We start from the raw sequence: 16,769 nt of genomic DNA, 5'->3' as shown, positions 1-16,769 counted from the left end.
TAACATCTGTGCCCATCTTCCTCCACTTTATGTGCGGGACGCCTACCACAGCATGGCATGCCAAGTGGTGCCATGTCCGCACCCAGGATCCAAACCAGGGAACCCCGCACCGCCGAAGCAGAACATACGAACTTAACTGCTGTGCCACCGGGCCGTCCCTGGCCATTTTGATTTTAAGTTATGGGCTATCAAGGACCTTGACATACCACCTCCTCCATCTAGTGACTAGCCCTTCAGTTTATTTCCATGCTGTTAGGAAATAACACTTTTATGACAACATTCAGGAGTAGGGTGGAGTCACCTCACACATGCATTTAATGTACACATGACTTTAGAATCTACCTCCTGTGAAGATGAGACCAATGCCTAAGCATATGAGAGTGGCAGCTGTTCAGTGGGGCCACAAGAGGGAAGGCCCGAGTGGGATGAATGGCAAGCAGCAGGTGGCCACACTCTTCTCAGTGACTTTTCAAAGACGTGTGTCAGCAATCAAAATTTAGAGTAATAGCCAGAAAATACTGTCTGGAACCTTACTACACGCCCACCATCATGCTCTAGTTACTTACATACTTTTTTCTTCTTTATTTCTCAAAACAACAGACATGATAGGTATTAAGGTTATAGTGGCTTAATATTAAAACAGAGTGGGGTTAAATTTCTGGGCGAGAAAAAGCACTTTGGAATTCTCCATGCTTTCCTCATTCACACTAGGAACTTGAGAATTATCTTAAAGGAAAAAAGAAGTGAATGTCCTGCCATCTAGATACAGATTTTCCCTTTCTTTCTTTCTTTAGCTCAGTGGCTCGCAATCCTAACTGTGAATATGTATTACTGTAAGCACTAGTTCACATATATTAAACTTTAAGCACGATTTAAGGGAGTTTATGATAGTTTTGACTACACCAGATTTTTGCTTTAGGCGCTAACTTTAAAACTAACCCTCGATTAACAACAGACCCCACTTTAAAGTAAGCAATAAAAATTTAAAATATAAAACAAAATTCCAGAAACAGTAGTTATTGCCAAATGGTGTTCCACTGTGCTAAAGAAAGATTGAGAAAGTAATTTAAATCATCTTTTCTAATATTAGCATCTTGACGCCTTTGGCTCTGATGCCAACTACAGGAAAGAAAAAGGATCAGATAAGGAAGAGTTCTTCAGCGTCAAAGTTTCTTTAATAAAGTTATCTTTCTCGTATAGTCCTATATAGCATAAGAGAAATTGCTCAAACTTTCTCTATATCGTTTCTCACCTGTAAGAAGGAAAGGTAATACTTATTTACAAAGAATAAGTGTTAAAATCTCATCTTTTCCACCAAAGATTTACAGGCTTCTTGGAAATGCCCCTTTTTTCTTAAGCCTCCCATAGCAATCATTTGCCACATGGCGCCAGGGCCCAGAGTTTATGACAGTTTATGAGTATCAGAGCCAGACAAATTGAGTGTAAATACCAAGTCTGCCACTTAGTAGAAATATCACTTTCTGCTATTTATTTCACCTCTCTGACACTCAGTTTCCCCAGGCGTGTAATGGGAATAATTTCTTGCTCCCTCCCAGAGCTATTAAGGACAATGTGCCTGGAACTCAGCAGACATTCAAAAATATTTGTTGACTGAATGAAAAGTAATTGTGAAATACATAATATAGAAGGAGCCCATAGTAAGTTCTCATCAAACTGTAGTAATTATTATTATCACTTCCTATCATCTACTAAATATGTGGGAATGATTTTGTTTTAAACATTCTAAGTAAATAAAAAGAGCAGATTCAGGAGACATGGGAACATTGGTGAGAGAACAGAATGCCAATATAAAAGTAATATGACAGTATTTGAGAAATTTTATTTGCATATGCAAATTTTGTCCAGTTCCAATTCTGCCATCAAAGCACACTCCATTAGATGGCCACCAGGTGCAAGGGCGTGGATGCTTTCACACAGCTCTGTGGCTGTAGTCTCTACATTTGGCTTAAACTCTATTCCCTCAGCATCAGCTCAGCCTTACTCCTCTGGTCTCTCTCAGGTCTCAGTGGTACTAGTGGGTCTCTCACAAGATCATCTGCTCTCATTTCTCATAAGTCTTCTGTGGGGTCTTCCTGCTCCAGCCGGTGGGCCCCTGCCAAGCTGGCTGGCTTCCAACTCAAAAACCCAGGAAGGCTAAACTTCAAGGCCCCTGCTGACTATATCTCTGTCAAGCTTACTGGAATAGGACTGTTTTCCAGACTGGTATGGAGCATCCTATAAGGTGGCTTCTTCCAACAGCGCCAAAGGGCAACACGGCAAGAGTTCCCTTGCTGTTCAGTATTTCTTCAACTTACCTAACTCATCTCCTGTTCTCCAGGCCCAAGTTGAGATGGGCTATCAGGAAACCTATGAAGACTATTGCAGTCTGCTCTCTCTCTCTTTTCCTCATATTACCACAGTCCTTTTTTACTGCCTTTATAGCATATACTCCATCTTAATGCCACTAAGCCTTCATGACCAGAGGGATAGTTCCTCTCTACTCTATGTTAATTCTATAAGCTTAATCCCTCATGCTTGGTTGTTGATCTGCCAATAAAGGAAGAAAATAAAGGAATTCAAAAATCTTCTCCCAAGACAATATCTTGGTTTGCAAGGCAGTGTTTTTTCTGCATAATCCCATTTTGCATGTCAGAAGCTAAATATTACCTTGGTCTTAGTCTTTGTACTGCTTCAGAACCCTATTTTAATCTTCTCTGTAGACAGATGGATGCCTTGGATGGAGTAGATAGAAGGTCTAATGCCTGAAAGACAATGGGCAAAAGCACATTAGTACTTTCTTGAACATTTCCCTACAATATTTCAGGTTTAAAGTGCAATTTGTCAGGAAATTTCCCTTTAAGAATATCACAGATATTCAGATTATGAGTCTGCATAATATTTTAAAAATATCTCATTCATTATTTGTATACAGTACAGAATGTGCAAAAAATAAACCTGGGGCTCCAAATTCTGTGCCGTTATGACTGTGGTTTATAGATAACATTCTCAGTGTAAACTATTTTGGTAATTTTACGGTGTTGACATTTGTCTATGCTGAACTAAGCTTTGATCGGTTTCCCTAAATGGAGCCATAAAACTACATAGCTGTTTTCTAAGATGAAGATTGTTGGTTTTGGTTATGATCAAACTAATAAATTGAACGGGCTGGCTTAATCTCTAGTACACATTGATGTAGATTTTAAACTAGCAAAGCAGAAAATGAAAGTATGTTTTCTTTGGCAGGCATTTGATGTACTTGGAAGAGTTGAAGCTTACCTTAAGCTCCTTAAATCAGAGGGTTTAAGTCTGCCTGTCTTGGCAGCGAGGCATGAGGAATTAAACAGAGAAATTAAAGACTGCACAGCTGATGCTTTGCAAAAGGGACAAGACTTAATCAGCCAAGTAGGCTCCTGCAGGTAAGTAAAGTCTATTTCTTCCTCAGTGTAACGAGCTTTGTCACAGTTTCCACAACCTGTTAAAAAATAAGTTGCATGATTTTTCTTCTGCTTCTGATGTTTTGCTGCATTATAACATGGCTTAAAGGGATCTGCTGAATTTTGGTCAACAGTGATTCTGAATACAGCATTACTTATCCAGAAGTGAGGCCATAGTCTGAGCCTGAGGACCTCAGGATGCTAGAGCTTCTTTCTATGGGTTTTCTAGAAGGGGAGGGAGAAAGGACAGAAGAAGGAGCAGAGCTTCAGTTCTCAGTGCTTTTCATATCCCAGCACCTCCACGGACTTTCTTCCTCCCTTTTAATTCATGAGCCTTCAGTCTACCCTTTTCCTTTTTTCCTTTCTGGAAAAAGTAAAGCACCAGAACTCTCATTTGTGACCTTGGTGGCTCCCTAAGCAAAACCCTAAGTAAAAGGTGGCATTAATAATGATAATAGTAGCTCACTTTTTTTGTTTTAATTGAGAGCTCACCATGTGCCAGGTGCTTGCTAAGAGCTTTAGGAGCATTATCGCATTAATCCTCACAGCAACCCTACAAGGCACATGCTATTAATGTTCTCCTTTTACAAGTAACTGAGACAGAGAAATTAAGTAACTTGCAAAAGTTCACCCAGCCAGTTAGTAGCAGAGCCAGAATTTGAATCCAAGTGCACAGACCCTAGACCCCACGCTCTTAACTAGTGTGCTAGGGTGGATTGTTTGTATGAGCATATTCGGTGAGTGTATCAGTGTGAGCTTAGAGTTGGATGGGAATGAGGAGAGAGAAGAACCTTGAGAAACAAAAAGAGAATGCAGTGGGAACATATGAGAAAGAATAGGGATTAGAAGACAAAAGGGAGATGATAGAGTGGGTGGTGGGACAGCTATTGACTAGGAAGAAATGAAGGTACGGCTTGTGCTTTGACAGAGAGAGACAAAAAGATTGGTGCAAATGGGGTGAGCCCAGTTTTTTATCTTCCATAACCACAACCTTTTTATTTTTTATTTATTTATTTTTTTGAGGGAGATTAGCCCTGAGCTAACATCTGCTGCCAATCCTCCTCTTTTTGCTGAGGAAGACTGGCCCTGAGCTCACATCCATGCCCATCTTCCTCTACTTTATATGTGGGACGCCTACCACAGCATGGCGTGCCAAGCAGCGCCATGTCCGCACCCGGGATCTGAACCGGTGAACCCCTGGCCACCAAAGGGGAACGTGCAAACTTAACCGCTGTGCCACTGGGCCAGCCCCTCCACAACCTTTTTGAAACTCAGACATTCAATTTGAAGAAAAATGAAATAGGTCAAATGTGGTAAAATTATTTTATTTCTGCTTAAACCTTCATTTTGCTCTCTTTTAGACACATTTACAAGTGTTGGTTTGGTATTTTTTGGTTTAGCGCATTTTCTTTTCAGAAGACAGTCTGAACACAGACAGGTATTTAACCAGAGCATGTGATGGTTGCTATGTGACCATGTGAAGCCGAGATTAGACATCATCCAAGGTCTTCCAGCAGGAGCCAAAAAGCGGAGGCAGTGAGAAGGGCAAAGGATTGTCCCCTTTGAAAAACCAACAATAATAATTGTAGCTACTAATCTTTACTTTAGCTCCATGCCATGTATCAGGCAATGATGTTTCCTCTCCACTCCAGGAGCCCCAGTGTGCCCATGCCTGGCCACATGGTCACACGGTGTGGGTACGAGAGCACCTCATCCCCCCGCCCCGCTAAAGGTCCAGTCTTCCAGAATGCATATTTGTCTTGGACCATGCAGAAGATACGCTGCGGGGTGCCTAGACTTGTTGTGCCCGGGCTCAGGCTACATGCTGCACATTGATCTGAGCATGTGATGACTAACTGGTGAGGTCTCCAGTTATAATTGGGGAATGGCCCCATGTCAGTTTAGCAAGTGGATCTCAAAGCATAGACAGATACTACTTTTTTCAGGCTACTCTTTACTTGTGGTGCCTTCCCTGGCCTTGGGCAGTTTCCTTTCACGCCTGGGCAGATAAGGAGGCAGCCAAAGACCCCTCCCCAGATCTCTGGAGATCTGTCTCTGGTACACTGCCCCAGAAATTCCATGTGCGTTGGCCTCCCCAAAGTCTGATCTCTGCCTCCTCAACTCAGCAAAACCTCTGGGCTCTGTTTGAGCTTCACCTCCTTGAACTTTGGTCTGGAAATTACCTCCCAGGCAGTAAGCTGATGCAATCGTAGGCTCACCTCCTTCATTTCCCTTCTCTCAGGGAGCCTGTCCTGTGCTCCCTGCCGTTCAATGTCTGAGAACCACTGTTTCTTATGCGATGTCTATTTTTCTAGTCATTGAAGCATGAGGGTAAATCCAGTCCCTGCTTCTTGGCCAGAAACTGAAGTTCCCGATTCAGTTTTGATGCTTAACTCCTGGAGTTGCAAAGCTGGTCACAATTTATTACTGCTGAACTTTATCCTGTTTGCTCTAATCAGTAATGCTTTATTTTTAATATTTAAATACAAGAGAAGAGCTTTTATCTTATCTTACATTCTGTTTTCAGAGTTTTAGTGACTGTGTTTGGCCATCTACCTTGTAACAGTTGACGTGTTTATTTACTTAGTAAGTCTCATTCTTGTTTTTCAAAGGAGCATCTGTAAGTTCTATTCTTCAGGCTGCACAATGGGGCTCAAGGGAAGCAGCAATACTTAGGAACCATTTCAAGAAACTTGAATTAATAGTTATTAACTGGATTTAAAAGAACAATTGGCAGTATGGTTTCTGCAACATCCTAGATATATGAGCTTTCATAGTGGTTCCAAGGTGCTTGGTTGCCCTGAGATTTCACAATATTTTACAAATCAATACTGTTTCCATTTTGCAGGAGGAGCTGAAGGTAAAGTGAAATTGTGACTTGGCAAAAGACATTTTTGACTCAGAAGGTAGATGTAGAATAGAAATCCATTAAAAACTGAATTGAAATGCATTAGAATCTCAGTCGCAAACTAGTGCCACACATAGCTACTGACCTCAATCCTGTGCATTCCATTTGGGACTTGCTTCCCTTCCTCGTCTAATGGTTCACCTGTTCAACGACCTGGGTCACCATCATAGGAAAGAAACAGAACCTAAGAAGAGGATTTCAAGTTGCAGCCACTGCTGGAGTGAGGGTGGAGTTTAGAATGCTGGCAATGGAATTGAACATAAATTTCAACAGGGCAAATTACATGTTATTGAACATCACAATGGCTTCCTAGACTTCTGAATACCAGCCACACAACTAGGACACAAACCACTAAGGTTCCTATTATCAGACATTTGAAAACTGGCATGGATAAGAAACTTAAGACTTAGAATCGAAGGAGTTTTATTTCATGCATTCTGAGGGCCCAAACAACGCCACGACTTTTAAACTTAGCTTCTCTGAACCCCAGTCTCTTCATCTGCAAAATGGAGCTATATATTTCATAGAGGTTTTTGTTTTAATCGAAGGAGATAGCACCACTCGTGGCACATAGAGAGTACCCAATAAAAAAATGGTTCACTTATTTTTATACCTTCTATACAAAGAGCTTTAAAAGCAAAATATGAAGTCACATGGTTGTTTTAAATGACTGCAACAGAGTTAGCTGCACCAATTCATATTCATTTTCACTAACTGGGGAAGGTTATATTTGAAAGGCGGCAGACAAACATTTATCTTAAGGTAATAAAAGGCAAAATTTAGTACTGGGGAAGACAGAATTTCAGAGACCCTGAGATCTAATTTTTTTTCCTATTAGTCAATAAAAAAGGACTTGAGAAGTTCACATTTATCTGAGATGAAGCTTCCCAGTAAATCTGGGACGTTTGTCATTATTTTTCTGTAATTACTACCCTATTAGAAACAGATTCACACTGTGTTTCTATCCTGGAATCAAGCACCTTAGAGATTGGAGCAGCCTCACAAAATAAATAATGATTATTTACATGTTTCTTCCCCTTTCTATTTCCTCCCTATAATCGGGTGATAATTCTGAGTCATTGTTAAATAGTTTATTATCTTTTCAGAGTATAATATTTGTCACATAACTGAAAGAAAGAAAGAAAAAGGAATTAAAATGCTTTGATTTTAAAAGCATTTTAGTGCATTCATTTGTACCTAATTATGATGCAAGTTACCTATAAAAGTATCTGATAATGGTTGAACTTAGACTTATAGCGAAGTTGAAAGCTCCTGGCTTCTGGCCCCCTCATCTCTTCCTAGGCCTTGAGTGGCATCATCTTTGAGCATTGAGTCTAAAGATGGACCAAAGGTGGCCTGCCACCAAGCAAAATTCTGCATTTATTAAGCCACAGGAAGCTGTGGTGATTGGAAGTGCTGCGTCAGAGACCTTGTGTGAGGGTGAAGTTTTCCCTAATTGGACAAAAACAAGGAAGCTCTTTTTTATTTCTCGGTGTAGCTACCAATTCAGAACCCAAAAACATATAAACACCCAACAAGACTAGGATTCCCTGTGAAGTATTCACTTGCCTTTTCTTGTTTGCTAAAAATAACTTAAGATTTACAAGTAAACTGGCTCCAGTGTAGATTCCATTTCTATCCTTGTATAAAAAGACTGTACGGGTTTTCATTCTACCTTGTTATGGAGAATTTAAGCTTATAAACCTCATCCGGTCTGAATATTTTGCTTTGGTATAACCTTAAGTATTGTCTGTTTTGATTTAACACATTATTACTTTTTTACTGTTAATTCTTTATATTTTCACGTTTTACAGAGAAATAAAAACAGGAGTTAATTGGGATTTTGCATTCTCTTTCCATGATTTTCATTTATGTTGGCTACCACTACTTCCCTTGGTTGATAGTATGAATGGTGATGAACTTTGGACAGAATGTAGTTCATTCATTTGTTCATTCCGAAAATATGATTGAGTGTCTTTCGTAAATCAAGTATTCCCAAGCATCTAATGCAATAAGGGAAGTGTCTGACCTCCTGCTGTTTATATTCTGGTAGGAAGAAACAGTCAACCAACAAAAAAATCAATAAATGAGACCTTCTTATGCAGCAATGAGTATATGAAAAAAATATAAAAGTGAAATGGGATAGAGAATTACTATGGGGAGGGGACCATTTTAGACATTGTGGCCAGGGAGGAATTCTTTGAGGAGAAGGAGCTACCATGCAGATAGCTGAGAGATGAGTGGACCTGACAGAACAACGGCAAAGGTGTAGCAGAAAGAAGTATTGTGTGGCTGGAGAAGAGGGTGACAAGGGGAGAAGGGCAGAAGACAAGATCAAAGAGTTAGGTGGAAGTTAGACTATGTTCAAATGCTCATTGGCAATAATGGCAAACACTTATGTGCTTTATACATATTAGCAAATTTAATCCTCAAAACCACCCTGTGATATGGGTCCCACCACTATCATCGTCCCTGTTTTGCAGATGAGGAAGCTAGGGCACAGAGATGTTTCATAACCTGCCCTACTACCCGTCACAGGGTAGGAAGAGGTAGAGCACGGGAATGCAGGTCTGAACCGCTACGTTAGGTTGCCAGCTCCCTGTCTGTCTACTCTTTTCATTCAACTTTAATTAAGAACAAGGAGCCTGGCCACTTAGTGAGCATGGATTTTTTTTTTTTTATTCAATTGTGCTTAAAATGTACTCCATCTACCTTCTGGTTTCAACTCAACTCTCACCTTCCCTGGAAAATTTTTCTTTCTTTCAGCTTATTTAAAAATTACTGAATATACATATAAGCATCTCATATGACACACCAGCACTGGACTTCAAGGGCAGTCAAAGATATATAAACCTGGCCCCGAATCTCCAGAACCTTTCTAATGGCCAGTCAGGAAACGACATGTCAAGGGAAGTGCTCTAGGCATGAGAAAGCCAAGGGGACAGTGGGTGGCCCACTTCTTCAGAGAAGGGAGACACAATCCCAAGCCCCTGCAATCAGGATAGGTCAAGTGAAGAAGTGAGACTTGAGAGGACCATTGTTGAATCGGATAATCTAAGGTGGGTGAAGGATCTACATCTTCTAACCAAGATGAACAGAATCAATACCTAGCATACAATACTTTTTGAATTCTTTTTTATGTGTCAGCTCTATCTCATGGCTTCACTTTTCATTCGGTGGTGTTCTGAATCATTCCTTAGTTGTTTGACTTGTGGCAGCATCCTCTCCTCAGCCAGACCATGACATCACCTTAAGGTCAGCCCTCAAGGTCAACCATGTAGGAAACCTCTTTTATGTTTCTTAGCATTTACATAGTAGGTGACTTGATTTGAAATGTTAAAGAGCTGGTATGACATTAAAGGAAAGCTTCTATCATAGTAAAAATATTTTAAAAGGTCTTAAGTGGAAAACAAATGAAAACAATCCCCACCCTCCAACAAAACAAACTGAAGAAACAAAAATGGAACTTTCTTTTGCCTGATACAGTCATCTGTGGTTGTGTTTCATAGGAATTCTACCAAGCATCTAAGAACTTAAAATAACTGTTTTTTTAAAAAAGTTTGATGATGTGTTTAGATGGTAAATGTCAGATACTGAAATTTAGGAAATTACAAAGTTGAGTTCTTATGACAGTGTTAACTCAGCCACTTTCCAAATATTTTCATGTCTATATTAAGTTGTTCTTTTTAGAGGTTGAGTAAATGTCATAACTGCTATCTGGGCCTGTTAACATTGTTAAGACTTTTATAATTCTGAAACTCTTAGTGTGGAAGGCACCCAAAGTTCACACTTTCCATTAAATCTAGAAGTAATGAGATTATGTTCTTGTAAAGTATCTAGAGTCACTCATTGCAGTATGAGTTCATTTATTTGTGATGCTGATGATGTGTTGTGAAGTCACAAGGATCCCAGAGTCAGAAGGTCTGGAACTGGGGAGTCTGCGGGGGAAGCCTGACTCCAGGGGCAGAAATCTGTGCCTCGGGTGGCTGAGGCAGAGTTCTCTCAGAGTGGAGGGCTTAGAGAGAAAAGAACACAAAACAGAGAGGGGGCGAGATGTGAGTAGACACATTGATGAATAAAATTCCCATCACAGTGCTGTTTATAATAGTGCAAACCTGAAAACCACTCGAATATTTCTGGAAATAGAGAAATATTTGAATAGTTTAAGGGCAAACACATTGTGGAATGTTCTACGCCAATATCAAAAGCGTTTTTTCCTGTCTTTTCTCTTCTCCCATAACTCCTAGTAGAAGGATGCTGGAGCCTCTCAGTCTGTCTCTGAACTGTCTTTCATATTTGTCATTCCTTTAGCTCTTTGTGTTACATTCTTGTAAATCCTTCAGACTAATTTTCTCTTTTGTTAATTTTCCTTTTGTTTTTACTCATTTTTTTTTTTTAGTTTTTATAACTATATTGTTTTCATTTCTGGGATTTCTAACTCATTCTTTTTCACATCCAATTTTGGTTTATTTCTGACTATTTTTGCTTCAGAGTTTCTTGTTCTGTTCTTACGGATGTTTTCCCTTGTCTCTCTGATGATCTCAGACTTATTTATCTTCAAGTCATTTTCAGATTGAGCTACTTATTTTCCTTTCAGATAAACTGCATTCATTTCTTGATTATTGAAATTTAGGATGTTACACATCCTATCTTCTCTTAGGATTTATTTTCCTCGTGTGTTCTGAAATTTTAGATGATACTCTCATCTGGAGCGGGAGACGTGCCTTCTTCATCTTTCTTTTCCTTGCTTCACTCTCTGCTCTTTGCTCTTTCCTCCTGACAGCTTTGCAATGACATTCACTTGAACTCACAGGGTCGGCAGTCCAGACTCGGTCTTCTGTTGTTTGATCAGGTCGCACAAGCTCCCATGGGGATACGGTGCCTCTCAGAGATGCAGCCAGAAAACCAGGCTGGGGATGGTTCCTGACTGCCCTGCTGTGTCTGATGCCTGGGTCCAGCAGCAGTTGTCTATAGCATTTTTAAACCTCCCTTCACAAGGAGGGCAAAACCCATCCTGGTTACTGATTTCAGGTAGAATCCTAGCTATGATACCCTTTACGTAGGACATGTTTTGGTCTCTGTGGCCTCATAGGAATGGAACTTGTGGCCCTCTCTGCATGCATCTGGACCAGAACCTAGGAGCTCTGTAGCTCCAGCCCAACTTACTGCTTTCTGTTTCTTCATTGTTATGGTATATAAAAGATGTGTGTGTGTGTGATATTTGTTTGGTGGGGATGTAGTCTCAATGTATATAACTTAAGTCAGAAAAAATATTGTAAAAACATGCATTTCATTTCTATAATATCAATGGCTCTTTTTCAAAGTAAGGATGAAAACTAGAGAGTAGCCATTGTTTCCTCCAAAATAATCATAAACATGAAGGGGCGCTGTTTGCCTCCCTGTCAAAAGAAGCAGCAAGCTGAAGCTAAGATTTTATTTTCGTTTTCAAAGCATGGTTTGTCCGTAGACAGAAAGAAGACTCTGATCAGCTGATTCCTTCTGATGAGATAGAGTAAGCTGTCAAGTGCTTACCATCTGGTTCAGCTCCTAATCCAGATGGGCCGCCAATAGTAATTTATGAAAGGTTTGAAAGGAACTTGCCATTCTCTGGAAAGAATCATTAGAACACATTAACATTGGGATTTGCTCCCCTCCCCCAGCCCCAATTTGCAACAGATGCAAAGATACAGCAACTGCTTCCATACAGCAAATGGAACAGTCTACTTTTGAGCCAGAAGTCGGTATGTCTCTGCTCGTTGGGGAAAAAATGTCACTCATTTTCCTTCCCCCATCTTTCTCCTCTACTGGCTCAATGCATAGGGGAGAAAACGCTCCCATGTGGAGTTTCTAACAAATGTCTGAAGAAGGCTTCTCAGTCTGTCATTTCTGAGTATCTGTGATGCTTGGAAAAGTCAAAGTCAACTTCAGGAGTATTCTGATGTACCTCGTGCTCACATTACAGACAGGCACCATCTAATCCCTTCTTACAGAGAAAGCCCAGAGGTCAATCAGTATTTCCAAGGCAAATTATAGAGCAACATGTTGTTAGACCTAGAAGTTAGTCCACTGGTAGCCAGTCTCCCACTCAATCAGGCAGCACGTTAGCAGTGTGGCTTCAGAATCAGAACAAAATGATGGCATGTCATTCAACCAAGTTTCTGTTACCCGCCCTCAGTTTTTGTCCCATCATTTATTTAATATTACTGTGAAGTAATAGGACTCATTCCTGGGTGACTGATGGAATTCTACTAATTTATTTTCAGTTCATGTAAGAATTGCTGGCAGAGAGTGAGGTCATACTTTTCCTTTGATCAAACCATCTTTTCAAGCTCCGAGGAAATTGCCAATATGCATGCTATACATGTTTTAGAATGTTCAGAGGAAAAGTTTGAAATCAGTGTTTAAAGTTTCTAACTGAAAGTGATGGAATTAGGGCTGGTTGGGACCTGCAGATTAGGTTTTCACTAAGAAGGAATGGAGAGGGAGTGGCATGGCTTTCAGAGTGTGACAGATATATTCCAACTGGGAATCAGGAGAGTGAAGAGATTAATGCCCGATCAGACAGAGATGATTTGGCTGAGGACCAGAGAGAGGAAAATAGGAGCTGGCTAGGGTAAGCAAGATAATTGAGAACTTCTCGCAGTAAGGATGGGGTCTAAGCAACAGGTAAGAGTGGGGTGCACAGTGGACAGGCAATAATAGACAGCGGAACAAGGTAATTCAGTCTGTCTGTCTAAGGCTTCTAATAGAGGAGGGAAGCATCAGGCAACCTAACTATAAATGCTGAACCATACCAAAGAAGAAATTAGGCAGTCTTTGGATAGCCTGAAACTTCTATAGGAGGGCGAAGGGCAAAGTCATCATTGCTTTAGAAAACTATTAGAAACTGTCATGAGTGACGTTTTTATGCAATAACTATCTGTGCATACATTCTTCTTATTCCTTAAATCTATGTCTTCTCTCCTCTGAAATATTGATCAAACAGTATTTTATTTAATTTGAAAATATGCATTAATCTACTACTTACAAGGCTATATGCTCAGGGCTGCAGAGGATGTACGAGTGAATAGACTGTTGTCTTTTGCCTTAAAGAATTTACAATGCAATTGATACACATGCTAAGGCACAAATCACCATAAAATGAGACGGAATCTCTTTGAAAAATTGGAAATGAATGAGCCTTCCAAAGACAGAGAGAGAGAGATCCTATTCAGTTGGTTGTGATTCACCTAAATTAAAAATGTAAGTTGCTAAAGAGCAATATTTTTTGGAAGGAATGCTTGATTTGGTTTTGTTTTCGCCATTTCCCGTTCCCTGTGCTGGAGGGACCTTTAAGACATGAATTTGAATGGGGTGCCGTGCCCCTCTAGTGGCCACTTTGTAAGCTACAGACAGTCATTGCATTATGGGGACAAGCCAGCCAATTTCAAAAGAGCATGCAGGCCAGACTAATCCTGTTTCCATCAACACTCAGCTGAAGGAAAGTGAAATTTTAGAGGACAAATTTCCTCCACCCACTGTCATGTGTCAAGAGTGTGGACGCTGAGATCAGATGAACAGGTTCAGATCCTGGCTCTGCCACTTAATAATTGTGACCCAGGCAAATTAACTGAGCCTTGTCCTCCTCAGTTGGCTCATCTGCAAAATGGAGATCACAATTATACCCAGATCACAGGGTAGTTATGAGAATTAGAAAAGAGACTACTTAAAACATTAAAAATGGTGCCTTGTCACACTAAGTGCTCAATAATTGTTTTTGGAAAATGTTTACCCATTTACTTTCACAAACTTTGTTCTCTATACCTTCTTTTCACTTCTTCACTTTTTCTTTTTTATTTATCTTTCTAATTCCAGATTTGCATATTCTACAGAACACTTCGAACCTATAGTATATAAGACAACTGGGCTTTTAAGTGCCTTTTTAGCATATAATGTCTCAAAGTCTAAACCTAGTCAAAATACAATTATTATTACTGATACACTGCTTTTACAGGATTTGCAGATTTAAATATCATAAGAATTATTTTTAAAAGTCCCCTGATTTATTGATTATACGCTTCACTGTCTCTGAGTTATTAAAATGCAAAACTAATTGTTTTAAGTGTAACATCTGTGGAACATTGTGTGTCAGAAACAAGATTTCTCACAGTGGTTTCATTTTTTCCCCCCAATTAAACTTCTCTGGGACTCCAGTGGTACCCAGAGGACATACTTGAATCCCATGCGCATTTGACAGGATCCTCAAGCTGGTGATGATGAACTCTCACCTCTCTAGCAGCTTCATTGTCATTCTTGTGAAGTTTACTTTAACTCTCAGTCACTTGGGATCTTGCCCTCCTTTCATTACTAATTACATTTATTTTTACAGAGTCATAAATTAATTATTTGAGGGAAAATTACTGAAATCTGTACCTCGTTTCAAGATCTTTTTAAACTCTGGGTAATTAATTTTAAGAGTTATCATGTTAATCTTTATTAGGATTTGATGGAAATGACTGATGGGAAATTGAAGACTTCAAGTTCTTCCATAGTAGGACAGGCTCTGTCTCAGAGAAAGGTTGAAAAGTTAAAAAGCGATCATTCCATGGGCAATGTTCTTTCATTGTTTTGCATTGCTAGTAGGCCTAAGTTGGACACAGTTAGGAAACTTGCCCATGTATCTTTAGACCAGAGCAAGTGGGGTCCAAGTCTAAGTTCATTTATTGTTTTAAAGGCATTTTCATTTTTTGAGCTGTCATGTCCCTTCTCTTTTTCTCTTGAGGCCAACACAGGTGAAAAATGACAATGTGAGGCTTGGTTTCTTTTTTATGAGCAAGTGTTTTAGATTCCTAATTGTTGGTGATGAGTTGGTGTTCATCGAATGAATACAGCCTCAAGCATTCGTAATCATCGAGAACAAAGTCCTTAGTGTTACATAAATATTTTACCCTATTGGATCAGTAAATGTTTTGTTAATTGGCTGATCTACATTTCTATTCAAAGAGCATCTTCAGATAAATGAAGCTTTTAAATAACACCCACAGGAAACTCTTGGCAGACATACTGTGCTTTTTGCCATAAGGTTCTCAAAGTATTGCAGAGAAATATTAAAAAGTAAACCTTTAGAAAAGAAGATTAGACCTGATTACAAAAACCCGCAACTCATCTTTTCCCTCAGGATTGACTGACTTAAACAAAGGAATGTGATTTGGTTTTGCCCTCTACTGTACCAGGACTATAGCTACTTAACTTCTATCATCCTAAAGCCTGAAGCTTGATAACTTTTCTCAACTCACTCCTATCACGAAAGAGTAGATTCTGTTTTCCAATATTCCTTATTCCTGGCGCTTCTACATGGGGGCAGCTGGCTTGTTCCTTTCAGCTCTCAGGGGACCGGCATTCACGAGATGATGAGATGCATTCAGCGACGAGTAGATCATCTGACGGAACAGTGTTCGGCGCACAAGGAATTTGCTCTTAAGAAACAGCAATTAACGGCCTCAGTGGATAGCCACCTCAGGAAGGTAATTTCATAAAATGTGTCCTCCCTAAGTTACTATTGAGATGCAGCTTCTTGTTTGGTGATAATAGATAGTATGGCAACTGCAGCATGTTGGCATGGTGGGAGGACGGGGAGTGTCTCCTTAGGCTTCTCTTACGCTCCACATGAGGTTTTATAATTGAACAGAATAGAGTTGTAATTTACTATTGATCATCAGCCATCCCTGCCTCCTGTTGCCAAAACTAGATATGTAATCCTACCAACCACCCCAGCCCTGAACACCTGTACACCAAGGCAGTCCTTGCTTTCCACAGAATTGTGTTAACTGAACCATGTGCATATTGGGATTGTGTCCTTGAGTTACATGGTTCTATGCATGGTTCCAATATGCACAAGTTTCAGCTCACGTGGTACCATACAACATGAGGACTGCAGATAGATAGATACCCAAAATGATAAGTTTTGGGAGGTCCAGGAATAAATTGCCATTATCATACTTTATCGAACCAGGTTGGCGCAAATGACACGATCATGGTCATTCTGAATAGAAGCGGACACATGAGAATTCTCTCTGCAGAGTGAGGATAACAGCTTGGTATGGGAGAATTTTATTTCCCATTTTCAAAGAGGAATAAAACCAGGAAGCTACTATTTGACTAAATAAAAAATTACCTATCTAAAGGTGGGATATAGCAAAAACTAGTGATATCTCAATGACATTAATGCTAACGAACCTTGCCGCATAAGTTAGGTCTGAAATTTCAATGATGTTTTCATTTGATACAATGGACTTAGATGCCTGACTTAAACAAGGAGAACTGGCAGATTTCACAGGACAGGACATTAAATAACCATGTCTCTAGCTAAATTGCCTCCCCACCTGTTATTGATCCAGAACCCTGGGAATTTGAGCCTTGGTCTGATGCCTGGGCCAGGGAGATTCCAA

General features: G+C 39.9%; 1 protein-coding gene across 17 annotated transcripts in view; it reads left to right on the top strand.

Moving 5' to 3' along the window:
- CCDC141 (coiled-coil domain containing 141) overlaps positions 1–16,769 on the top strand; it is a 176,547-nt gene that overhangs the window by 108,610 nt on the left and 51,168 nt on the right. For 10 of the 17 annotated variants that reach the window (XM_070508186.1, XM_070508185.1, XM_070508184.1 and 7 more), the window contains 2 exons: positions 3,244–3,416; positions 15,686–15,845. In XM_070508186.1, the coding sequence (XP_070364287.1) occupies positions 3,244–3,416; positions 15,686–15,845 (333 nt within the window). The remainder of the gene's footprint in view (positions 1–3,243; positions 3,417–15,685; positions 15,846–16,769) is intronic. The other 7 variants (XM_014834088.3, XM_044768637.2, XM_070508194.1 and 4 more) reach the window with 1 other exon arrangement.

This window comes from Equus asinus, chromosome 4 (genome assembly GCF_041296235.1).
Source record: "Equus asinus isolate D_3611 breed Donkey chromosome 4, EquAss-T2T_v2, whole genome shotgun sequence".
NCBI lineage: Eukaryota > Metazoa > Chordata > Mammalia > Perissodactyla > Equidae > Equus > Equus asinus.
This window is presented reverse-complemented; position numbering and strand designations above follow the sequence as displayed.